Raw genomic sequence first — 26861 nt, forward strand, 5'->3', positions numbered from 1 at the left:
TGCTATTGCACTATGGTATTCTCTTAGTCTCTGCCCATCTCTTTGCCCTCTATTCTAAACACATGATTATATTAAGTCTCACCTTCACATTTAAGGATTGGCATGAATATTGTCCATACACTCAAAATAAACCACTAAAAAAGAACTTTTTTCACTTGAATTTAAAACTTGAGATAACTTATAATAAAGCAAACTCCACACATGAATGACTATGGAATACACTAAAAATTGAAAATTTAAAAAAACTTGTAATTTTTTGAGATATTATACTATGGAGTCTTGCTAGATAAGTCACACATTCACATCTCAAAATCTCTCCTTGAAGTAGATTGTGATTTTGCATTATCATTCACACATAGTCATGGGTAAGTCTGCTTTTAAGATAGTGACATAGCCACCTCTTTCATTGAGAGCACAAGCTGATGGATGAGCATGTGCTCATTTTGATGAACATGGATGAATATGTGCTCATCTTGATGGAGACCCATCACTCTTAAAAACACAAAGTGGGTATGTTTGCAAGTAGACGTGTTTGGATAAGAGCAAGATTGTGAGCTAATTTTGTTGATAGTAGAAAGGCAGTTTAGGTAGTAATTGATATGATTTTCAAGGCAGTTGACTTAGGATTGATGGCTTGTGTAGTCTGTGTGTGTTGGCTAGAGTGGCCAGATTTGTTGGTTAGCTCTTGTAGCCCTATGATAGGTTAACCTTGGTGGGAATCGATTTTGTGGCCCCAAGATCCCATGTTTCAAGGCTAGGGTGTTGTTTCAGGTGTTTGACCCATGGGGGGGTGTTGGAATGTGGGTTGTGTGGTCCAAATCCCTTCACAAGGCATAAGGATATATATATATATATATATATATACATATATATATGGCTAATAAGATAAGGCATCTATTTGAAGGAATAATGCCTCAAGTAGGCTTTGTATAACACGTGGATGAAGAAAATACTAATCCCATAAGGATGGGGTGCTGACAATGTTTAAGGTATATAAAAGCAGCTGTGGAGACTCTCTCACAATCCTACTGGGTTTTTTGGGGAGTGAGAGAGGTAGCGTGGCTAGGAGGGAGGGGACTGGGACCCTCTCTAGTTGGTGTGATTTTTGAGTCATGTTTGTGGCCAACAATTTGAAATAGACCTTTACTTTTTTGCCAAATCCCAAATCTGAGCACATGAGCAAAAAGAGCTTGAATTCTTGAGTAATTTTCCTCTCAATCTTATTATGTATCAAAATTTATGACCCTTTAAAGTTTTGGCTATGTATATGTGAAGGCGGGGGGGAGGGCCACATGGCATTTTGGGGGGGGGCCCTTTCACATAGACAAAGACAAAACTTCAAAGGGTGATAACTTTTGATGAATAACTTTGATTGAGGTGGTTCAAAAATTAAGATTACCCAAATTTCAAGATCTTTCTGTTGAATTGCTTAGATTTCCGATTTGGCACTCAAAGGTCTATTTCATGCTATAAAGTTTAAGCACATGTATGGTAATGATGCAAGAGCATTGAAAAGAGGGGTGTGTGTGTGCACATGCACGTATGCACATGCCCTCACCGCCCTTTTTTCCTCCTCCTCTGTCTTTCCCTCCCCACGTCTCCCTTCCTACCATGCTCTCTCTCAATTTTACTCTCTCTCTTCCTACCATGCTCTCTCTCTCTCTCTCTCCTTCCCTTGGTGGTGCTAGCCTTCACCCCTCGGTTGGAGCTAGGGGAGCATGGTTTATTGGTGGGCGTCACACTTCAGACACATGGCATATCTTGGAATTAATCCCTATAAGCATTTGTGTCCCCTTCGGGGCCTTGTATATTTTGGCACATTGTGATCCTCCTCTCTTATCCCTCTCGAGACCTTTTGGGGAGGAAAGGAGGCTGGGGATTTGGACCCACCGCACTCGATGTCTCTAGGGTTTCCAGGTGGTAGTCCAACATGGTATCAGAGTAGTTGATTAGACTATGGACTGTGGTGGATTTTGGCACGGCTCCTGTATGGATGACACATGGCAATCATGGGCTCTTTGGTGGTGAATTGTTGTGATTCGTGTGGTGAATTTGAAGTGCGACTCAATTTACAGTGGTGGAAGCTCTTGATGACTCCCTAACATGTGTTAGCTCCTATGGTCTTTGGTAGATCTACTACTTATGGCATCTAGTGGCAACGATTGGCCTTTCTTGATTGGTGCGATCTTGTGTTGGGTCATGACCAGGTTTGGTTAGCCTGATGTGTTTACCTCAGGGTTTGTCCACATAAGGGGGTGACCTTCACCCCTTGGTTGTGAGCTAGCAGAGCATGGTTTACTGTGGCAGGCATCGTGCTTCAAGACACATGGCATATGTGGGAATTAATCCCATAAGCATTGATGCCCCCTTTGTGGCCTTGGATATATTGGCACATTGTGACCATGGACCTTTTGGAGGGGAGAGGAGGCTTGACATGGCTAGGAGATGGGGATTGGGACCCTTGGCACTCAGCATCTCTAGGGATCCCAAGTGGTAGTCTAACATTCTTCCCTTCTCTCTCTCTCTCTCTCTCTCTCTCTCTCTCTCTCTCCCTCCCTCTTGCCCCCTCCCTCTTTCCTTCCTTTTCTCTCACACTCTTTCCAACCTTCCTTCCTACATGCTCTCTCTCCCTACCTCCCCCCACTCTCTCTCTCTCTCTCTTTCTTATGACATCTCCCTTATGGATCTCCCCCCTACCTCCCCCCCCCCCCCCCTTCTGTCTGTCTGTCTATCTCTCTCTTATGGCATTTTGATGGTCGAAACAAATTTTATGCCTGAAAAAAACTTGCCACGTGGCATTTTAGGACCGAAATGCCACATGAGAGTCTTTTTAAACAACATAAATTAACTTTTTTTGGGTGTATTTTTTTGTGGATTGTGTATATGTGAGTGTTGAAAGCTTTTAAGATGGCAAACTTACTTGGATTTCTTTCAACTACTGGTAGGCTCAAATATATAGTCATGCCTATTCACATAATTGATCAACATCATACTGTTAAACCTTAGCGATCCACCCCAATCTCTTAAGCAAATGGTTATATTTCTCCATATGCTTACTTTAGTATTTTATAGATGTCCGTAGTTAGAGCTTGATCTACTTTACAAGACAAATATGCAACCAATTTCTTGCATCCTTCTCTTACAATTATGCACATACTACTCTAATTTCTTTCAGTTTTCTTTTCCAGTTTTTGATACTATCATATGCACCAAACAAAACATAAAAAGGTCTTGTACATGCACCTTCTACTTACCCAGTGCAATTTAAGAGGGGGTGTTGAGGATGGTGTAAATAGCACCATACCTCTAGGGAATTAGGGGCAACCCTAACCCTAACCCTAAGGGGTTCACACATATATCTTCATGTTACATTCAATATAACTTAGTGTACATGTAGCTATATCATGTGCACTCCTCTCTCTCTCTCCCTCTCTCACTTCTGCTATCACTAGGATCATTTGTTGCTAACAAAACTCCTATCTAAGCCCTCTATATTGCCACTCTAGGTTTTCATCTCTCCTATTTGGACCTCCTCACTCCAAGATACATTTCTGTCTCCTCCCAAAGGTCTGGTTATGCATACAATAAATAAACTACTTGAAGAAAAATTCATAGGATGGTTTGTAACAATTCTTTCAATGCATCATGGCCCTGTAAACTCAAATATGCTCTAGGTCTCATGTAGATGCTCTCAATGATGAAAGTTTGGGAAGAAAATAATGGATTCCATTGTGTCCACATCATTTGTTTGAAATACCTTGTATGCATTTATTTGTGACTTTGATCTCATTCACATGACTTGTAAGGTTGTGACTCTATGCTCCTTCATAACAAGGAGTTCATAGATGTTGTTGCGCCGTGTACCTTTACCAATGACCTTCCCTTGAAGATCCAGAATCTGTGCACCATTCTTATCGAATTGAACTTTGAGGTCCCGATCCATGATCGCGGAAATGGACAACAAGTTCCTCTTGATATTTGGCACATAAAGAACATCGGACAACTATTTTACAACTCCATCTGACTTGAGAGCAATCGTACCTTTTCCTTTTGCTGGACATTTTGCATCATTGCCGACTGCTACCAGGATGTCATTCCCTACCGGCTGTAGAGAGGTATACCAATCCTTCCGACTGGTCATGTGGCGCGATGCACCACTGTCAATGATCCAAGGTTCATCTGAAGGTACATGAACTGCCTCCATGCAAATCTCCTTAATTGTGACGAATAGCTCTACTGGTACTGCCTACACGCTGTTGCTGGACTCTTTCTTTACTCCGTTCTTCTCATCTGCAATCTTCTTTCGGCACTCATTCTGCTTGTGCCCTACCTTGTTGCAATAGAAGCACTTGATCTTCTTCTTTCTCTTTTTATCATAAGAAGAAGATGGGTTACCAGAGTCCTTACCCTTACCTTTCTTTGATCTAGTGTAGAAAGCCGAATCTTCTCCAGTCCTCGTCTTTTGACGCATCTCCTCTTCCAGAAGCATTGTGCTAAAATCCTTAAAGTTGAGGGGCGGATTTCTATTCTACGTATTCAGCGCCGTAACAAGATCATCGTACTTTGGTGGGAGAATCTGTATACATCTTCGTGCTAGATTCTCACTGGTGATGGTGATGCCGATCGCGGTCATCTGATCGCGCAAATTCTTCACCCTGGTGATGAACTTCTCTGCCGCTTCAGACTCAAACAATTTCTCGTTTGTGAGTTGAGTCTCCAGATTCTGAATCCGCGTCTGATTCATGGTCTCGTACTCATTTTTCAAGACCGTCCATGCCTCCTCTGCTGTGGTGACATGTTGATTGGGATTTGGAAATAGAAGCAGAGAATGTCACATTAGAAGGTCAAATCTTTAATAATGACTTGGTCTATCTATTGTCCTGCATTGGCTGGATCCGGTCTCACAACCGGCCTCACGTCCACCCTAGTAGTAGTGTCCCAAAGCTTATAATGCGCTTAGGATGGTCTTCATCTTGAACTTCCAGAGTGGATAGTCGGCCTTAGAACATGCATTCTTGTACCTGTCAAAGGTGTAAGTACAATGCATTCAGATTCAGCAAAGTTCTCTCACTCACAACACTAACAATCTTGGATTCGAAGTTTGAAGATGATAACTTACTAGACAAAAAAACATGAGGGGAGAAACAACAAAAATGTAGTGTCATTGGGGCAAACATACAGAAAGTTGATTATGCAAATGCCAAAGCTTGTATATTTGCAACTAAGGACATTATCAAAATGTAGGACACTGAAATTGAGTCACTGTAGAAAAGGATTGGGAGAAACAAGGGAGATGCTCAAGATTTTATACACAAGTTAAGGAACATATGTAGAGGGACTTGAACAAGTGGAAATAGGAGATGCAAACAAAATGGAAAGCTCAATTAAAGCAAATGCAAGAAGATATGGATTGAATAATTGAAGAAAAAGCTAGCTACCATGCCTCACTCATCAAGGATTTAGAAGGACAAGTTGCCATCCTCAAAGCAGGGAATGAAGCATTGAAGGCATGCACATGGTGGGAAGAAGGTGAATTCTAGCCACCTTTAAATGAAGAGTTGCATTATATCAAAGAGCATGTCAAATCCCTCAAGGAACAAGAGGAATAGAAACAAAACAAAGAGCTCAAGTTAGCAAATGAAACTTTCAAAAAGGAGATGGCTACTATTCAATCTAATATGCGGGGAAAACATGCAGAATTCACGCATCAAATAACAGAGGGAAAAGAAATTCTAAGAATGGAAAGAGGAAGTTGAGAAAGTGCATTAAAAGAAAGAAAGAAAGAAAAGTGCATCAACCTCAAAGAAGGGATTCATTTTTTACGCATTAGAGGAGGAGAAAAGACGAGGCAACAAAGCCCTAAATGTGTTGGTAAGGGGCCTAGCAATGTGTGATACCTCATGGCCTATGCAAAGGCACTCGTGATGAAGATGGGGATCAACCTCACCTTTGAGGCTACATGGTGAGTGGGAATGGATGACGCAGCCACAAGGCCGCTCATAATTAAGTTCAAGACTTCCAAAAATAGATCCACTTTCATGAGCATGAGAGCCATGTTGAAAGGTATCAAAACATACCGGGATGATGATCTTACACTCTTGCAGTAGCAAGAGAATTGAAAGTATGAGAGCCACATTGAAAAGTATGATACGTGTCATGGCAGCCAAAGAAGAAGGAAAGCGGCATGTCTGTGAAGATGGAAATGTCATAATTAGAGAAAGAAAGAAAAAGGAGTAGAAACAGGTGGGGACAGCACTGACGGCACCTAGGCCATGGCGTGAGGGGACAACATGTATTGAAAATAGTGGTATGAAATTGTAATGGCACCCTACGATCATACCCAAGGGGCCTCTCAAAGACTTACACCAATAGAGAGATGATATTCTACATTGAGACACACGAGAGTCCTGAAAGAGGACTACGTACAGTCACAGGATATACCTGGGAGTTAACCTTCAAATAGGAGATGAGGAGGGATAGTGGGATACAAGGTTTTGGAGTGGTATTAGTCTTGTTTAGATCACACCTAAGGCCACTTATCTCTATGATGCAAAAGGAGGATCATGGACGGCATAGGTGGGTACGATTCTAGCCACCTGACACACAACCTGCCTTTATTGAAATGTGCTATTTTGGTCCAGATACATCATCCTATGCGCATGAGGTCATCACAAAGGGTCATTCCCCATATGAGATGATCTATGAGGACATTGTGGATTTTTCCAGATAGGGAGAGGTACTCCTCCTTGGTGACTTCAACGCATGCATGGGGAATGGATAGATGGAGCTACTTGATTTTGACTCAGAACCCTTCCAATGCCAAAGGTAGATGGAGTGGAGGTCTGGATAGAGAGACACTCAAAGGATGCACCACATGTGATAGGGTATGGGAGACATTTACTGTAGATGGGAGCAATACATGACTTGATCATACAATGGTCTTCAGTAATGGCATTGTCTAGAGGGCTTACATGTTCCCCACATGGAGCAGGCAGTAGCACCATAGACTACTTGATGGGCTCCCCGACTTTTGTGATTTGAGTACAGGTCTTCATTGTCTCTTCTCCCCCCCTCTTAGTGCCAACCACTCATGCCTATCATTTAGTACCTTGACTATCTTTGCCAGACATAGTAGGTGATCCACCTACCCCTACCCAAGTCTTGGTACATTTTGATCATGCCCTTGATGCAGTCTACATGAGCCACCTATCCCGCAGGCTAGTGACTCCCTTATAAGATGATGTCAACATCACTCTTGCCTCAAACACACTAGTATGAGTGATCCATGATGCTGTTGCTAGATCATTCCCTACAACCAAATCTATAGTTCGCCCCTCAGTTGGGAAAATGCCAGAGAACTAGTGGTTTGATGATGAGTGCCCGGAGCTAAGATCTTACCTCATACGGAAGGATACCTAACGAGATCTGAGGCACAACGAGTTTCACGATATTTGATGATGCATAGGAGGTGGACATTCCTCACATAGGATGGATGAGGTGAGCCAATATTTTCATGGAGTTGACCCCACCTTTGCATGGGGACTCTTATCTGAGGGGAAGCCACCTCTACCCATCACAGATCTAAGGTGTGGCACACCTATGTGACATTCCTCTATCACATCTCGGCTCAGACACCACACGATATGTCCTCTCCTCCCCAGCCCAACATGTGCATTCTATTCACTCCACTACATGTGTAGAGGAGGGGATATCGATGACATGAGGGTAGTATAGATTAGTGGGATGAGATGATGAGGAGGAGGGATGTAGCTAGAGACACAAGAGCCATGCACGATGCAGTGGTCTAGAGCATGCACGATGAAGGTCCAACCTATCATAGCTTTAGTCGATGGAGACCATCCGACTAGAGGTGTCACTATCAATATGGTCCACTGGATACTGAGATCATGGAGACCACGTCCCCCACCATAGTATGAGATGACCTATCCCACATAGATACGAGATATCTTTGCAGCTCACAAGAAAGCCTCTATGACACCTAGCTATCTCTTCTGACTCCAATTTTTAGATTGAGTCTAGTTATTAGTCCCTAGTTTTTGGACTTTGAGTTTGTGTTTGTACTTCTAAGCTTACTTTAGTATAGTACTCAGTGAAGGGTCTTAGTGAGCCCTTTTCCTCAACCCATAGTGGCTTGTATGAGCATGTGTCACTTTGACATTGTACTTTGTCTCATAGGTTCGTGAGGCCTCCTAAAAATGTTAATACATCTGTGTGTGTGTGTGTGGGGGGGTGTGTGCATGTATGCGTGTGCCTCTATGTGTGTATGTGTGTGCGTGTGCATGTGCATGTGCATGTGTGTGTGCATGCACGCACATGTGCGTGCAAGCACCACCGAGGAAGGATCGATGGGGGGGCAAGAAGGATTACTAACATAGGTGGGAGGGACCAAAACCATAGAATAGAGATGAGTAGCAAGAGGGAGGGAGAAACGGGCATTGATGTGTATGCACATCAAATGTGGGGGCATTGCGCACACGCATGCGCGTGCACACACACACACATAGAGGATGGGGATAAGAAAAAGAAGGGGTGCATTAGCAACAAGATCAACGAAGAAGAGGAAGGAAGAGAAAGGGTGACCCATGCATAAGCATAATGGGAGTAAGCATGTATGCATGTGTGTTGGGGGGGGGGGAGGGTGACAACACTCCATGTGCCCTACGCCATTCTAAATATCAACTGTTCAACTTAGCTTGATTGTCATTACTAGAGACACTAATTGGATTTGGACACATATTTTTTAAGCATAGCCTTTGTATACTTTTGAGCTTTAGGTAAGTAGTAAAGCTGTGTTCTTACTTCGACATCCATACAATGACCTCTCCTATTATTATGATCTTGATTTGGAATATTTTGCATTAAATTAAAACAACTCATCATATGAGAGAGAGAGAGAGAGAGAGAGAGAGAGAGAGAGAGAGAGAGAGTTTATTTTAAGTCTTTGAAAGACCAAAGGATCTATGAGATTGAAAGAAGCCCGATAAAATGAGCTGAAAAGACGGAGCCTCTAATTAGGCATCATCAACCACACTAAATACAACATAATCATATTATATGAGATCTAATATATGAGAGAAATCTAGGCCTATGGAGCTCGACGATGAATGAGGTAGCAATGGCATGAAGCTTAAAGCACTAACAACGGTCCATGTGCCTGACCCACCGTGCTCTCCTAGTGGTGGCTCTACATTTAACAAAGGCCATTGTAACCCTCGTCAATCATGTCCCTGAAATAGTGAAGATGGAGATGAGATCTCAAAGCATGATCTATGCATCAACTTGCACTTGAGTTTGTGGGGTCACTAGCTTTGGATCTCAGCCTTGCTGACAATGAGTGATCTATTGGTCCATATGATCTAGCTAGAAAAACTTCATGATCATGCTCTAAGTAGAGTCTAGCTATATGCCCTAATCCTTCCTATGTATCCTCTGAGAGAGAGAGAGAGGGAGGGGGAGACACACACACACACACACACACACACACAGATGTATTAACATCCATGGGAGGCCTAGCAGGCCTATGGGACAAAGTACACAAAAATAAAACTCATACATGTCTCAATGGACTGGAGCAAAGGGTGCGCTAGGTCTCTTATTGAGCTCTAATCTATATTGATCTAATGAGCTCAAGAGCTCAAGAAAAATAAGAAACAAATACAAACTGAAGCAAACTAAGAGCTTGGACTAGAAAGCCAAGCCTAACACTGTGGTGGCTCTCCGGTGAGCTGTGAAGATATCTCGGATTTGCATCTATCGAGCTATCTCATGTTGTGGCAAGGAGCGCGGTCTACTCCTGGAGCGCCAACTCCCTTTAGTAAGAAAACCTATCAAAATCTTGAGTATTAGATGAATTTAATAATATTCCATGAGTAGAAAGTATTCCAATTAACATGGTTGTGTTCTACATTAAATGAGCTTTAAATATGTCTCTAACCCTTGAAATTTGGGTAACATATGAAAAAGTTACATTAATTTAAAAGGATATGGGTTTTCATATTTTAGTGTATTTTTTGTTTTCCCCCCCCCCATCCAAAAGACCCCCGCCTTGGGCCTCACATATTATGAAAAATATGTACAAATCTAAAAAGCTTGCATATTTTTCAAAGTATATACCTTATATTTTGTGGAAGGGGGAACATGAAATTTTCATATCCCTTGCATATTTGAAAATTTTTAAGGAAATCCATGCATATTATATATGGACCTTGTCCCTCCATATGCTGGATTCTGGATGAGGGTAGTAACATATTACATATTGAGTTGACGTCCCAAGGGTCTACTCGATCTCTGAAACTGCTAAACTATGCCTAGAGTGACCCCTTGTCTCTATCGATCTCCCTTGAGGAAAGCTATGATTGGCCAAACCTCAATAGAGTGTGCTCTGGTCACTCTTTGACTCGCACATGGTCTCTATGTCTATCTCTCGATGGCACCGTGTCGGCTCTCTTTGTCGACCCAAGTTGCTCTCGTATTAGCTAGCTCCTTCTCTCTACTCGATTGTGTTCTAGAGCCAACTCAAATGCATAGAAGTTTGTGACGCTTCGCTGTCCTCGGTTAGCCTCTGTCTCTTGTGGCTTAGTTCCTCCTGCTACTCTCCGACTCACACGTGGTCTCTACACCTATCTCTTGATGGCACTGTGTCAGCTCCTTTGCAGACCCAAGCTACTCTCATATCAACTAGCTCCCCTTCTCTACTCTGTTGTGACTCAAATGCATGGAAGTTTGTGATGCGTCACTATGATCATTCAGTCTCTGTCTCTTGCGGCTTGGTTCCTCTTGCTACTCTCTAATCCATCACAGTAGTGTCTCCCTGTATCAGTGCATCTCCATCAAATAGAGCCCACCAATGCAAACCTGATCAGTCGTGAGAGTAGCTCCCCTCCAAGTGGAGATAGTGTTAGCATTCCTGGTCTCATAATAGGATGGAGAGACACCCCAATGTGCATAACATACAACTCTGCTACTCTCTGTGTATACTTGCAACTCTCCCCATCAATCTTCAATTGATGAGACGAAACCTGCATCTGTCCAATGGCAATTCTCAGTGCATGTGAAACTTCTTTGTCCTCGAGATACTGGGGTTTGATGATGAATCCCTCCTCCGATACTCTCAAGAAGTGGTTGCAATAGAGCTGGATCTTGATGGGGATCTCCTGGTCCCTTCCCCCAAGTCCAAGATATTTGAAGATGTGTGTGTGTGTGTGTGTGTGTGTGTGTGTGTGTGAGAGAGAGAGAGAGAGAGAGAGAGAGAGAGAGAGAGAGAGAGAGAAAGAGAGAGAGAGCACTCCACCTATCCCACTAGTTCATGCCAAAATATCATACCCATGTCTCAACTTAGTAGAGCCCCTCTCCCCACCAAAACTGATGTTAATACAAAACTTACATTAATATGATAATATTTTCTTTTGGATTGGGGCTATCTTTTCTCAACACAATCTTGTGCTTACTTCTAAGTTTTTGAAAAGTAATAACCTATGATCTTACTTTAACACAATTACACTATGCCAAGGGTCATCGACTTAATTTGTACTATTTTGCATCAAAGTTAGCTAGATTCCTAGAATAATCCATTATAAATTACTCCAGAACATTAGAGACAATACTCACTTCCCAATATAAGTATGTTCATAGTCAACTAAGAAAACATGTGTAGATTATCATTAATTCAAATGACACGTGGAAAATACTCCAACTTATAAGATCAATTTGTAGTCATATTACATAAATAAATTTATGAAGCTATGAAAGCTCAAGCTCATTTTAAATCATATCAAGAGAGTGAGTCTATATTGTTGCCATGAAAGCTGTATTTATGTCTTTTAGATACTCATGAATTGTAATGCATTCTAGAAGTTAATAAAACGAATCCACTATAAAGCGTATTCAAATACATGTCTGTAGATAACAAAGAACATAGAATAAGAAAAATTTCAACTATAGAGGAAAATTCTAGCTCCATGATACATCTTTATAGATGATTGTATATACATGGAATGATACATTACATCTTTGATAAAATGCAATACATGGTGGTCACGATGTAGTTAATTATATAAGTAAACAATCTAGCCAACCTATCTCTAATAGACACATATGCATATACTTCCTACATATAGTTAGACATTGCTTCAAATCAAACTAAGGATTCACAAGGCGACTCATTTAAGTCTTGAAGCATGATAGATCGCTATATCATGTGATGACTATCTTCCTCACATGAGCTTGCCTTGTACATTTAATCATACATCAAGATTAGAAGGCATAAAATCAAGACTAAAAACCAAAAAATATGAAATCTATGAAAATAAAAGGTATGAAGTAGATTTTAACAGCAAAACAAGTGTAGAACGTTTGGAGCAATAACACTTCATTCATTTTTAAATTTACTGGACGTGCAAAGATCATGCATTATTGGACTAATTGAAAATTTATCATAAGAAATACAAGGTGCTTAATTTGCACATAAATCACTTTCTTGCACTTTTTCGCCACACAATAGTTTCAAGGAGTACTTTTTTAGTTGGCTCTGGCAATCCGTGATTACTTCGGAGAGGACTGAGTTTTCCATTGATGCCCATTGTAGTTGTTCAACCTAAACAACACACACATGATAATACTTAAATGAAGTCATTCTTTTTTATTTTAGATGCATCAAATAGATTATTCCAACTTATATCTTCTATGTGAGTAATTTAATAGTAGCTACATAATATACAACATTATTCACAACAATTGGAAACATAGGAGTGGAAGTTTCTTAAATACACATTTACAAAAAAAAGTACAAGTTAGGAGTAGCTACAAAACATACAAGATTAAGTATTGACAATTAGATACATAGGAGTTGAAGTTTCTAATAATAGGCATTTACGAAAAATCCCAAGATTTTCCCTTACAAATCCTTCATTATCAAAACTAACTAAACTTTGGATGTGCTATGTAGCCTTAGAAATTTTTCATATAAGTAAAATCTAGATGAATCTCTATTTATACTTACATAAAATAGAATTCCAATGTATCCCTCATAATAGGTTCAAACCAATTAATTCCATCATTCATAGCAAGGAATATTGGTTTTGACATCCCCACCAATGCCATTAGTTGGGGTGCAAATCATTTTATCAACATTTGCTCTAAAATGGTCTTTATCAACAAACTCACACACTAGACTCATCAACACGTTATAGAAGTCTATTATTCAATTTATGCTAAAATTCCAAAAGTATAAAAGTGAACATGATGAGTACCTAAGAATATAAATAATAAAAACAATCCACATACTCTTCATTCAAACTACATGTACATGTGAAGACGAGTGTTTAAATCTTTCCTTTTCCGAAATGAAATATTGTTAGTAGTTTCCTAAAGGTAGCATATAGTAGGTGAGAAACTAATCTTCATACATTTAGTATGGGTATGCATGTAATCTTTATGCATTATTTCAAAAGCCATTAAAAATTTAAACAGTAATTAGCTTGAGACTTCAATGTACTATATGCAAAAGGTTCTACTGACTGTGTGTAAAGAGAATACCTTATCATTTAGAGAACCAAGTTGTTGAGCTATCCGTCCATGCTATGCAACCGCCAACATAACGATCCCCTCAATTGAAATACTTTTTAGTTAGAAAAGTAAGAATCAATGCATGTCATTTTTTAGTACACAATGTTTATTTCATCATTGCATCAACTAACAACTAAGGCCCTAACACAATAAGTACTTTTTATGACAAATACACAACTGAATATGAAGCTTACAAGATTTTTCCTTGTGTTGGTCAAGCTCGCTTGAATTTCTTCTTCTAAAGTCACTAGCTCATGCAACAGTAGGCCATCAAGATCCTCACCACAAAGATGCCTACAAAATGACTTGTTAAGCATCAAATGTCTTTTAGAAAACTTTAAATAAAAAGCAATTTACACATGAGAATTAAGAATGCAAGAATAAATCTTAATACTTTAAGCTTGTAATGCAATATATGCTCACTCTTTGAGTATTAAATATTTATCCTAATGCATTACTCCAAGAATACAATCCAAACTTTTTCTTAGACCTACAAAAGTTTGGAGGTGTACCTTTGTCTTACTGCTAGCTTGTGAACTGAATTCTTCATGTTATTGACCTCACCCTTTTGCAACATGAAAAAAACAATTCTTTTAATACTACGTGCATAGCTAGGAGCTATAAACTACTCATAAAAAATGGGTCAAAAACAAATGTGTACATGCCCACGACACACATGCAAACATATGCATCCACACAAGCCCATGTATATACATGTATAAAGCATGCATACATCTCTCTCTCTCTCACAAAAATTTTACTCTTTAGTACCTAAGAAAATTGAAGTAATAGTTACCCAAACAAGCCATAGCCTATTCTAGTGAAAGTTAAATTACTTAAGAAAAGGAAGGGAGAAGCCAATTTTAGTAGATTTATGTCATTTGAAAAAAGTGGGATGGGGGGAAAAGAGAGAAGCCATAGTCTATCCTAGTGAAAGTGACAAGAGATATTACTGGGAGTGCTTGAAGCATATAGATTTAAATAATGTTAGTATTTGTCTCTTTCATTCAAAACAATGTAATATTTTTTAAAGAGAAAGTGTACTGGGGTTGTAAATCTTCTCTTACAAGTAGGAATACATTTGATATTTTTTACAATATCTAGATTTAAGTTTCTGTTTTTGTGTTGTTACTAGGTTCTTTTCTAATACTTCCCCCCGCCCCTCCTCCCCTGTTTTTGAGTTACTAGGGTCTTTTCTAATACTCCCCCCTGAGCCCCCCCCCCTCCATACCCCCACCATGCCCCACCATAATAACTAAAGCTGGCTTGTTGTCCTTTAAAAAAAAAAAGGCTTTTTTAATTACTCATCAATTTGTGGAGGTATCAAACGAACCATTCATGAGCATTTGGGAATTTTGTGGGAAATGGGAACTTTAATGCCAAGGTGGCATGTTGTCCTCGACCTTTTTTCCCCATTTTTTGCCCACAAAAACTTGGAGCTCTTGAGCTGAGGGGATTTGTGGGAAAAGGGAATGAGTGAAGCTGTTAAAGGTTAAAAATGACATCTATTCCACATTTCCACCAAACAATATGATATGCATCATGGGGAATTGACTTTTCGCACTCAAATCTTTTTCCCCACCATGCGATAAGGGCTTTAGTGAATATATGTGAAATGAACCTTCTCCATTATAATTCACTTTGAAGGCCTCAAGAATTGGTATCATTCGAATGATCGATAAGTATTAAGCTTAATAATTTAATTGTTCCCATTTGTGCTTGCGATAAGTATTATGCTTAGCAATTTAATTATTCCCGTTTGTGCGATTTACAGCCCTTCTTCTGTCGTGCCTCAAAAATCCGCAACCGCAAGGTAGCCCACGTTGCTATCCACCCCTGCCTGCTTTGTTTTGGGCAGCAGTCTAAATTCTGCAGAACCTTCTCTCATTCCCCCCTCCGCCTTTCCTTCTTTTCGCTCAGTCGGAGCAGCTTTTTGTTTTGATTCTGCGGATAGAGTATCTGCAACTCGTGTAAAGCAGCATTGCCATCACCAAACTTGGATGGGAAATGCTCAGGTTATACATGCAAGGCAATCATGGTTTGTAAATATGAGAAGCATTCTAGTTTGAATTTGTACGAACCAAAACCATGACATATACTACGTACACAGCATGATAAAAACCAAAAGCATTATTTATCTAGTTGGTAACAAGTTTACTTTTTCTCGCTAGAATAAAACACACTACGGTTGATCACTACATCAAGCCTACTATATCGACTCTGAAATGAGCAAGAAATGAGGAGATTTTGAATGTTTATACAAAGAGTAGTGATATGCGTCAAATTATACAAGTATGCTTTTTTCTTCCAATGCATGATATATAGCAAGAAGTTATTGGTAACGAATAGTTTTTTTAAATGATTGTCCTTGTGCTAGCACCATAGTTTTATAGGTAACTAGCAGTAATCTATCGCCTTATCAATTATATTTTCGAAGTTTTGTACTTAGAACCACTCATTCAAGAGAGAGAAATATTAGCTTCACAAGAAAAAATAGCTCGGATGAAGAGAATGTGGACTAAACTTTTATTAGCCTTCTTCTTTTAGTGCACGCCTTTTTACCTCTAGAATACTAACAAAACTTAGAATGAAGACCTTTGCATAAATGAATGATCAAATGTACGTGGATATTTAAAATAAATGATGTATGTGGATGTGTCTATATATGGGTGAGAGCTTATGTTTATACTATCGTTGACTCGTTGATGGGGATATCATAAGCAACTAGCCCCTATTATATAGTACAGAATTTTAACCTTGTGCATGATTGTAATGGGGATGAAACTCTTTATTTTCTATTTAGAGAATGAGTTTGGTCATGTTAATGGATTAATGAAGATATGTAAGTCACAGAAAAATGGTTGATTTTACCATGCTAGATGCCTAATGAATGCTATGGTTTCCAAAATTCTAAAGCTCCAAGTGTGCTTATTTTCTCTTGGTTCTTACCTCTTGATTAGACCCATGATTAGACATGTACATAGACTATTGGAATATACACCTTGGAAAGCTTGGCTAACACATGAATCCATCTTTTTTTATTCTTACCACTACAATTTTTTAATACTCGAAAATTAAACAATTCCACATGTAATTGCACAAATCCCCGTCATTGAAGCCCTAGCATTCCCTTTTGTTACCCAAGGTATTGTTTCATGTTTTATGTTTTCAACAATTTTAAAACTCTTGAGACATGTTTTGCAAAACACTTGCATAAGATGTTTTGGTGACATACAATGTATATATAAATATTCATACATGCATATATGTTATATTAAAAATATTAGTTTAACATTCATGGCATGTTTCATTCCTTTAGTGGACGAACCCTTTATGAAACGTTGAACTCTAAAACATGCCTTTGTGACTATGATTGAAGCTCATAATTGGCATATATCTTACATCTACCCATTAATATAGAGAGAATACTTGATAAGAACGCATGAAAGTATCTCTTATTGTCATTACTTTAAATAAGATAGGCCTGATTGGTCATTATGCTAGCAAACAAAGACCAAGAAGAGCTTACTCTAGGCTAAGTCAAACTAAGATTGATTCGTTTTTGGGATTACACCCACTTGAAAGGTTTGGTTTCTAGTTATAGTATATTTATAAACTATTGAGAAATAGTTGTTAAAGAATACATATGATCAATGGAATCAACACATATAACTATTACCACAATGAGACAATTTATTGTTCTCAAAATTTCACATAGGACAAGCCATGTATGTAGCATTGAAGAAGTCTATTGATCAGGGAAGGTGCTTAGCTTATTAAAGGAGAGCGAGGGCATGTGGTCATTTATTGTTGGTGGCTATTTCCAGTGCCTCTTACCAAATGCACACAATCACTACCCTAGAGGTCATATTTTGTTGGCTATCTTAATAGTTTATTGAAAATGACTTTGGGAACTACAAGCATGTTTGTGTTAGATGATGTGGGATTTTTCAAGGTTGCCATATTAGTGTAGGTGTGGACATAGAGTTATTGTGTCCACTTAATAAACCACATATATTTAAAGGCTTACTAATGTACATTTGTAGTCTTAATAAGGATTGTATCATAGCAACAACTGGCTGCCTTGTTTTGCATTTATAGGTATTCTTGTAAAGTCTATGGCAAGAAGAATATCCTTTGAATCATAGTTCCACCATGCATGGCAGTTGTTATAAATTTAACTTAAAGGAGCCTTTGGTCTAAGGTTGCAATAAAGTCATTATTCAATATAGCTCCCCCTTCAACTTGTTGGAAACAAACTTCGAATGGGTTAGATAGCTTATATCTAGGTTAGGTTTGAGGGGGAATGGTAGAACTACTACCATGTGGCAATTGCATGTAGTGCGTGGCTAGGTATTCATGGGTGTCATGGATTCCACTCACAATAATGCCTTACTTCATGGATCAAGCTGTCTCCCAAGATGCTCGATCCATGATGGATGATCTTGGTGACACCTTTCATCTGCTATCTCTCAAGGATTTCTATATCCCTCCTATGGCTCGTTGTTGTGAGTCCTTAGTGATGATTATCCGAGATCTAGTCTTTGGTTTCTTCAGTGGAATATATCAGTCTAAAAGTTGTGGTATATATATTCTCATTTCTTTCTTGAATGAATTCAACTTTGTTCATATCATTGTATACTTCAAATCTCTTCAGTTGGTATCATAGCCAGTATGGAGATGAAGTCAAAAACTAAGATAATGAAGCTAGTGACGTTCAACGGGTCAAATTTTCATGCATGGCAGTTTGGAATGCAGCTCTACTTGCTGGAGAAAGGCTTGTGGCTTGTGGTCACTGGAACCAAGAAGAAGCCTCAGGGAAGGTAGCTCAAGAAACTCTTGAGCAGGTCCATCAGTGGGAGACAAGAAATGAACGCACTATCGGTATTCTAGGTCATGCCCTAGGCAGGAGGTATAATCATCATCTCGACCTTTCTGTGTCTGCATGTGAGAATTGGCTGGTCATAGAGACTCTCTCTAATTAAAGACTGAAAAATTCAAAGGTGCTATTAAAACAAGAGTTCTATAGCCTGTGAATTATGAGGAAGAAACCTTGGGAGAACCTCTGAACCAGATGCGAGCAATTATTTGCCAACTTGCTGGTCTAAGAGTTCGTGTGGAGGATGAAGACACAAAAGTAGTACTATTGACCAGCCTGACTCTAGCTTTCGATGATATTGAGAAGATTGTACGTGTGAATAGCGAAATCTCCCTGGCCGAGTTGATTGCTACACTATTGGATGATGAATATCGGTAGAATATAGGCAATGGATTTACTAATATGGACCATGCCTATGTTTTGAGAATCGAAGGTCACCACTAGAACCACTACCGAAGCGCAGCTATTGTGGTAAGTGGGTCACCATGAGGAGTGTTGCTATCATAAAAAAGAAGATACGAAGAAGCAAAACAAGGAGGTTGGAAACACTTAAGAGCAATGCATACAGTAGCAAATCATTTCGTGGGATCGTCTGAGGTCGAAGACACTGAGTATGACGAATATGCCTTCTAGGTTTGTGTCTCAAATAATCAGAATAAATCGTTATAGTTTCGAAAATATCCCATAGGGTTGAGGCCATTTCAATTGTCATCCTTAAATCGTGTCACACATTTATTGTTTGTTTTGGTAGAGTCTACTGTGATTTCTTAAGAAGAGCATGTCTTTGAAAGCACTCACTTGGAGTTGTGAGTATATTTGGTATGAGTGTTCAAAGTGGGTTGTCAACTTGTATGCAAGGCCTTTGTTTAGACCTTGTGAGTCTATTGAAAATATATAGGTACTCTTAAATTTCACCCACTCTCAGTTTGAGGGGGCTATTGGAAACAAAATTCAGTTTGAGGGGGCTATTGGAAACAAACTTCGAATGGTTATATAGCTTATGTCTAGGTTAGGTTTGAGGGAGGTTGGTAGCTGCCATGTGGCAGCTACATGTAGTGCAAGTGATAGCTGCCATGTGGCATCGGCATGAAGTGCATGGCTAGTATTCATGGGTGTCATGGATTCCACTCTCAATAATGACTTACTTCATGGATCAGGCTCTTCGATTCTCATCTAGTGAGATGCTCGGTCCATGATGGATGCTCCTGGCAACACCTTTTATCTTCTATCCCTTGAGGATTTTTGCATCCCCCCGATCGCTCGTTGTTGGAGTCCTTAGTTATCCGAGATGTAGTCCTTAGTTTCTTCAATGGAATATATGAGTCTCAAAGTCGTGGTGTATCTATTCTCATTTATTTCCTGAGAGAACTCGATTTTGTTCATATTATTGTATACTTAAAATCTGGTTTCTTTTCTTCACTTGTTTAATGTTTATGTCCTTGGTTTTTGAATCAAACATTACTAACATTGTCCCTTTTAACTAGGCTTGGAATTTACCTAGTTCATTGTTTTAAGTCAATTAAAGGACATGAAGGGCTTACTTTGAACTACTATTGACAAATGTGTCTAGAATTTGTCTTCTACGCATTTCTAGCTAACCTATCGATCATAACGACATTCTTTGTAGAGCTTACAACCATTTAGTTTTTCTTGATGTGAGTTGGCTTTCTCTTACCCTCAATTCTAGAATAAAATGAGATTGTTCTTCTCTTTATTTTAATCCATTGGACTCATATTACAGCCCATATGATCTCGAGGAGGTCACTTTTATTATAATTCTTAACTTGATCTAATTGTGTAAATAAAAGAGTTCCTAATATTTCAAACTTTCTTTGAAGTGTTGGGTAGCATAGGAATCACCTACTATACCCTAAAGGCTATAATTAACAAAAGATTCTAGTTGAAAGTAGCCATAGGAATAACCTTGAGGGTTCTATGGTTGACATTTGCCTTGCATTTTCTAAACACTTTAGATAAACTTAAAATTCAATCACCCATCGTGGAATGAAGCAAGTTAGACCCAATTTCCCAGTCTTGTGAAGGCTAGATCTCAAAATGCTGGAGTTGAACACTCATGCTTCATGAGCATCCATATGTATTGCACCATGTGAATACACAACTTTGTTAGAAGTCATTACAAATCCAACCTTGCAATCTTTGGGTATTGCAAATGTGGCTTGAATGAAAATATGACAATTACAACATATCTATAAATTTATGAGAACATTATTAGTAGATTATTAATAGAAAATACGTCCCAAGACAAATAATCATATCAAATCCTTTCAACAAAATGCTCACTAGACATGCGTAATGAAAATGACCATTAGGAACATACTATATGTTTCATATAGTTACAAAGCCCTCGTGAAGGACACAATCACATTATGGTTTCCTTATAAGCTACATGCCTATCAAAGGGCCTTCAATATTAAGTTAAACTTTGTGTTTTGTTCATTCTTGAAATATTTTCCTTCATCCTTCACTTCTTTCCAACAATGATCACTACTTACTTAGGCATAGGCCCGCATTAGGCAATTTATTATGATCGAGTGGAAAACTCCGACGACAACAACACATTACCTTTCAATTACTAAGCACAATCTAGTTGAAATGTTTCTACAAAATGTGTGAAATGTGGCACTTTTGAACAAAATGCCATGCAAGCATGCGTGCATGTGTGTATATTTTTTGCTCTTTTTGCAAAATTTTTAAAGTTTGGTTTGCATTCTTTTAGGGAGGGACTAGTTTTTTGTTTCTTGTATGTGTATGTGTATTTTAGGTATGTGTATGTGTCTTGGGCTTGTTTGTTTTGTGTGTGTGTGTGCACACGTGCGCATGTGCACAATATGCACTTTAGTTTATGTGTAGGTGTGTGTGTGTGTGTGTCAGGGCCCTGGTATCTTCTTCGTTCTCTAAGGTGTATTGATTGACAGAGGGTCCACACTTGAGGTGGCACCAAATAAATAAGGTGGGGGGGAAGAGTTCTCCATGAGATGTCTGGTGGGTGGTGTAAGCCCAATACAGCAAAGCCAGCTCTCAAAACAAAACAAAAATCTTAAACTATGCAGTCTGTGTGTGTGCACTGTAGTCTGTAGAGAATGTGCATACGTGCGTGCATGTGTGTATGTGTGTGTGTGTGTGTGTGTGAGAGAGAGAGAGAGAGAGAGAGAGAGAGAGAGAGAGAGAGAGAGAGAGAGAGAGAGAGTATATAATTACATGTTTGTGTGTACAATGTGTCTCTATGTATTTTTTTGTGTCCACTTGGCGATGTGTGTGTGTGTGCATGGCATGCATGCGTGCATGAGAGAAAGAGAGAGAGAGAGAGAGAGAGAGAGAGAGTTCAAAAACCTGAGAAATCTCTTTATAATTAATAATAAATTATTTTATGTAAATTATTTTATGGATTTCTAAGCGAACCCCATGAAAAATATTGAAACGTTTCTAAACGAAACCTGCAAAATGGTTTCTAGAAAGGTTTTTATTGAGATTGGTTATAACTTCTTCTATTTGCTTGATACTATTGATCTATATGATAATGAAGTGTCTAGAATACTTTTTTAATTTTAGGTTATAATTTCATTGGTAGTGCTCTTGACATAACAATTCGATACTTAAGTTCCCTTCCCTTGAGAAATTTATTAATATTTCCTACTAAATGTCTCTTAGGTCTTTAAAATTATTGTACAAGTAGCACATCGTAGCTTTTTCATATTTAATGGCCTTGTACATTTGATGATACTTGTATCTTTCTTGGATGACTTTTACCCATATATACATGCTTAATTTTGATTATAAGTGTCAACTTGATCCTCATATTACCACCAGGAGACAAACTACCTTCACCTTCTTTAAAGTGTGTTGATACAAGAGTGCCTAAGCCTCCCAACTTTATTTGAAGCATGGATACAAGAATGCCTAAGACTCCCAACTTGATTTGAAACGTTGATACAAAAGTGTGTTGATACAAGAGTCCCTAAGACTCCCAACTTTATTTGAAGCACGCTTAGCTTAGTAGTCATCTACTATACCCTAAGGGCTATAATTAAGGAAAGATTCTAGATTAACGTGGCCATTCGAATAGCCTTCAGTGTCCTATGTTTAAAATTTGTCTTACATGTTCAGTAAATACTTCACTTAAAATTAAATTTCACTCACCTATGGTGGAATGAAGAAAGTCACAGCTATTTCTCCATGTCTTATGGATGCTACTTTCTCATATTCCTCAAGCTTAAGCACTCATATGGTTCATGAGCATCCATATATATACTTCATCATATTAAAGTCTCAACTTTGTTAGAAGTCATTACAAATCTAGTCTTGCAACGCCTGGGTATTACAATGTGGCTTGAATAAAAATATGACTAACATTTTTTTTCCCTCTTAAAGGACAATCACATTATGGTTTCTCTACAAGATATATGCCTCCTATAAGACCTATTATATTTTTAAAGTGTTTGAAACTTCATTGTGTTTTGATAATACTTAAAAAATTTGCTTTCAACTAACTTGCTTCTAGAGAACCCAGCACAAATGTTAAGGAATCTTTAAAATAGGAGCCAACAACCAGGGTGGAGGACTACACATCCAGCAAATGCCACACTTTGTGAATACCTGGAGGAAACATATGTAGGCCAAGCCTTGCAAAATCGCCGCACTCCTCCAGGGTCTTGACGTCCCACACTCTCATATGGCACACAAGGTCTAGATATTGTCTCGCCAAATGGCAATGAGGGTGGCCGTTGGGGGTCCCTTATGGCCTCCCATCACCAAGTTGCACAAATAGGCAACCCAGATGTTCAAAGGAGTGATTTTGCACACTAGCTCCAAAATACATTCCTCTTGGGAAGAAATAGGACGTTGGTGGGAAGGAAGAGTCACATTCATATTTCAATGCAAAAGATCCCATGTCTTGGGATCCCATAACTCGTGTAGCCATGTCAAGGGAAAAGCGTGACCCCTGGATGACTAGGCAATTCTTCCACACTATCGGCCCTCGCTCAACAGGGATGAAATTATAGCATTCACAGGATGAGAGCGGCCAGATGCACTCATGACTTCAAGAGATTGTAGAGATGACCACTGCATTCTATAAAAAATTATTTGAGTGTAAGGAGGAGCTCCCTCAGGTTCTTGTAGCACAAGAATCATTCTAGACACACTCTCTTTCATGGTCTCTCGAGTCTCCAAGGATAAGCAAGCAGGTGGAGGCACGGTTTGCTAATGAAGAGCTCTTTGCGGCTCTCAATGCCCTAGCAAAAATAGATTGGCATCATCTTTCTTTAGGTGTTCTCGGAGTGCATAAATACACCCCTGATTCCGACACACAGCCTTCTCTTCTTAGCCCCAAAAGGTCTCTCCGTATGAGAATCCTGCCCAATTTCATTCTTTTCCCTTGTTTTTATCTGCCCCTTTAGTTACCATCGACTAGATATTTCTGTTGTTTCATGCACCATACACAATGCATTGCAGTTTCTATGCTTTATTTAATCTTTGTTCATGCACACAGTAAAATGTTTGAACCACTTCAAAAACACTAACCTCGTTCTCATCGCTCACGGAGCTTGATCGTTTGAATTCCTCGTGAAAATGATAGTATCTCTCCACGATCTTTGGTGCGCTGTTCGCAAGGAAAAAAATTCCTGCCTGTCAGAACTAACAGGACATGGGCGTACCTGATAAGCTTTCAGGTGAAAGTAATATCTTTTCTTCATTTAAAGAAACACAGAGAAATGAAGGAGTTGGCTGTAACTAATGGAAACCATGATATAAGGAGTCGAGCACTCTTTGAGGTTAAAAATGACCTTCCTTGGATTGTTCCGCGATCAAATTTTGAAAGTCGATATGTAAAGCAACGAGCTATTTCAAAAGTGAATTATTTCGAAGCTTGCATTTATCATATAAGTATTCTCGAAGCCCTATCCTCTAAAGAGCAATGCCAAAGTGTATCCCTTTGTGAAACAGGATGGAACAAACCGCCCTCTTTTTTGTAGTAATATTATTATTCTATTCACAAGGAATAACGCTAATGCCATTCTCCAACACTCTTGATTGAGTTTCAGGTTGCATGAGCTTGCAAAAGACCCTCCTCATTCTGTAGGTCTACTGAAGCTTGTTTGGCTCTACTGTACTTTTCTTTTGTAGTGCCAGGTACGTGCAATACACTCACACTCCTAAGCACAAGTATAGACAAAGAATTAAAGAGAGCACTAAAACACGAAATACTGGAATAACAAAATGTTTAATGGTGCTTGTTCTAAAGGTACAAACGTAGATGACAGACCTCATGTGTTTTGGCAAGGTCTAACACCTAGAATTAGACAGTCTTTCCCTCCCCCCTTTCCCTGTTCTTTTGTTTTTCCTGACGAATAAAAGAACAATTAAAGTTTGAAGTGTTCTACATTTCTTGAAGACCTGAAATGATTTTTTGTGTGTGCTTTTAGTGAGTGCATAAGCTTACATGTGCTGTGTGGCACTAGTTTAGAACACCACCATCATCTTTTATCCTCTGTCTACCGTCTGCTTATTAGAGAGCAATACGAAATAAATCACATTTTCAAGATAGTTGAGTAAGTTGAGAAAAGTACAAAAAAATCAGTAAATATTCCAAATTTTAAAATAGTAGATAGAAGAACTTTGACTGATTTCCGATGATAAAGTATATATACCTTGATGAATTTAGGAACATTCTCAAACTCATCCTTTAAAAACACAACATAGTGCAGTTTCAATCTCATGATAGTCACTCACGAGGTTGAAAACCATAAACTCCATCACGCATAGCAGGGACTAGCGACTATGACATCCCCACTGACGTCATTAGGGCCCAACAGTGGGTGTAGACCATAGTACAGATACAACGCCTATACTTGTCACTCCTACTGCTTGGAGGAAGGGGAAGAGGTACAAATACAGCACAGGTGATTGGAGCAGCCGCTCCGGGAGCTCCCACAACAAAGCAGAAAAGATGGGACTCTAGAGATGCACAAGCTCTTTCAGTAATTTCTCTTTCTGTCAAGAGGTTCATTATACCTCATATTCGGTCATGCAAGACATCTATGGCAGCTTGGGAGATACTTGAAAGTATGTTTGCAGCAAGAAATGATGCCAGGGTTTCCTTTATGAAGCGAGAACTTTCTCATACAAATATGGAAGAGGGAGATTCCATGAATTCTCACGTCACAAAGCTTCAGGACCTCAGGGAACAATTGCTGAATATTGATGAAGTCATTTCGGATTCAGAGATGATCACCACTACTCTAAACTCTCTTCCTGAGTCCTATCTCGGTTTCCACACCTCGCTGAATCTGTCATTGAGGGGGGGCAGCAATCCTCTCTCCTTTCACGACCTGGTAGGACTTCTGTTGCAGGAGGAACAAACACGCAGAAATATGGCAACCCGGGCTGGCGAGCATGCTATGCTCTCCAAGTTCAAACCCAAGGGTAAAGGGCAGCATAAGCCACATGCCAATCAGCCCACACATCAGCATAAAGCTGATTCTGGACAACCTTCTTATAAGGCACAGGGTGAAACAAATAAGCAGAAAAAGAAGGGCATCTGTCATTATTGCAAGAAGCCAGGTCATTATATCGGAGAGTGCAAGAAACGCATAGCCAAAGAGAAGAAAAGGGATTCCGGTATGGCTGTGTCAGATGCATCAGTTCCACATTCTCATGATGGAGGAGATGTTGCAGCCAACTTGGTTGAAGAGCACTATGCCTTTCTGTCTTGCACTTCCGATTTTGCAGGTGGGTAGTTCAGATACTACAGCCACTAATGATGATGATCTATATGCTTTCTTAACTTGCAATTACGATCCTTCAAAAAATGAATGCTCTTTTAGTGTTGATGAGACACTACATACTTGGTATTTTGATAGTGGTGCTTCAAAGCACATCACATCCAAGAAAAGTCTATTTGTGACTCTGCATTCTTCACCTACCAAGAAGAAGGTAACTTGTGCAAATAATTTTTCTTATTCAGTGTGTGGAGTAGGAGACATTATTCTCACATCCACTGATGGCACATATTTCAGAATTTCAGATGTACTCTTTGTGCCAGGCATTAAGAAGAATTTGCTTTCAGTGTCCTCCCTCAATAGAGGAGGATTTCAGGTTGTTTTTGATGATGACAAGTGTGCAGTTAGAGACAAAGAAAATGACTATGCTTTGAGGTTGTCTAGCACTTTGTATCGGGGTCTTTTTCAGCTTGATTTATATGAAAAAATATCCCATCTTGCATTATCAGTTAGCACTTCCATTGCTGCGATGCAGAATGCGGAGTTATGGCATGCCAGGTATGGGCACATGAGCTATGGCAGCTTAGTGACACTTCAGAGGCATGATATGGTTGATGCATTATCTCCTTTGGAGTCGCCGCCTCCTCATGCATGTGAAG

At 39.3% G+C, this 26861-nt stretch overlaps 1 protein-coding gene across 1 annotated transcript; it reads right to left on the reverse strand.

Annotated features, from left to right (window-relative positions):
• Nucleotides 1-11920: 11920 nt before the first annotated feature.
• LOC147886434 (MADS-box protein AeAP3-2-like) lies at nt 11921-24110 on the reverse strand. The gene is made up of 6 exons (XM_087395839.1): nt 24005-24110; nt 14097-14149; nt 13779-13878; nt 13555-13596; nt 12492-12613; nt 11921-12248 (listed from the first exon to the last, which is right to left on the reverse strand). The coding sequence occupies exons 2-6, from the start codon at nt 14132-14134 to the stop codon at nt 12209-12211; spliced, it is 342 nt and encodes a 113-aa protein (XP_087251965.1). The 5' UTR covers nt 14135-14149; nt 24005-24110; the 3' UTR covers nt 11921-12208.
• Between the last annotated feature and the right edge of the window lie 2751 nt (nt 24111-26861).

Source organism: Dipteris shenzhenensis, chromosome 24, assembly GCF_047967505.1.
Source record: "Dipteris shenzhenensis isolate YYH24624 ecotype China chromosome 24, Dip_SZ_1.0, whole genome shotgun sequence".
Classification (NCBI taxonomy): domain Eukaryota; kingdom Viridiplantae; phylum Streptophyta; class Polypodiopsida; order Gleicheniales; family Dipteridaceae; genus Dipteris; species Dipteris shenzhenensis.

What these genes read in the sequence shown, in the direction of transcription:
- LOC147886434 (XM_087395839.1), bottom strand. Translation starts at nt 14,134, where the DNA reads ATGAAGAATTCAGTTCACAAGCTAGCAGTAAGACAAAG. An exon ending in CCAACACAAGGAAAAATCTT is followed by an intron (nt 13,597 to 13,778) that starts GTAAGCTTCATA and finishes GCGGTTGCATAG; the next exon opens with CATGGACGGATAGCTCAACA. An exon ending in TTGGTTCTCTAAATGATAAG is followed by an intron (nt 12,614 to 13,554) that starts GTATTCTCTTTA and finishes TGTGTTGTTTAG; the next exon opens with GTTGAACAACTACAATGGGC.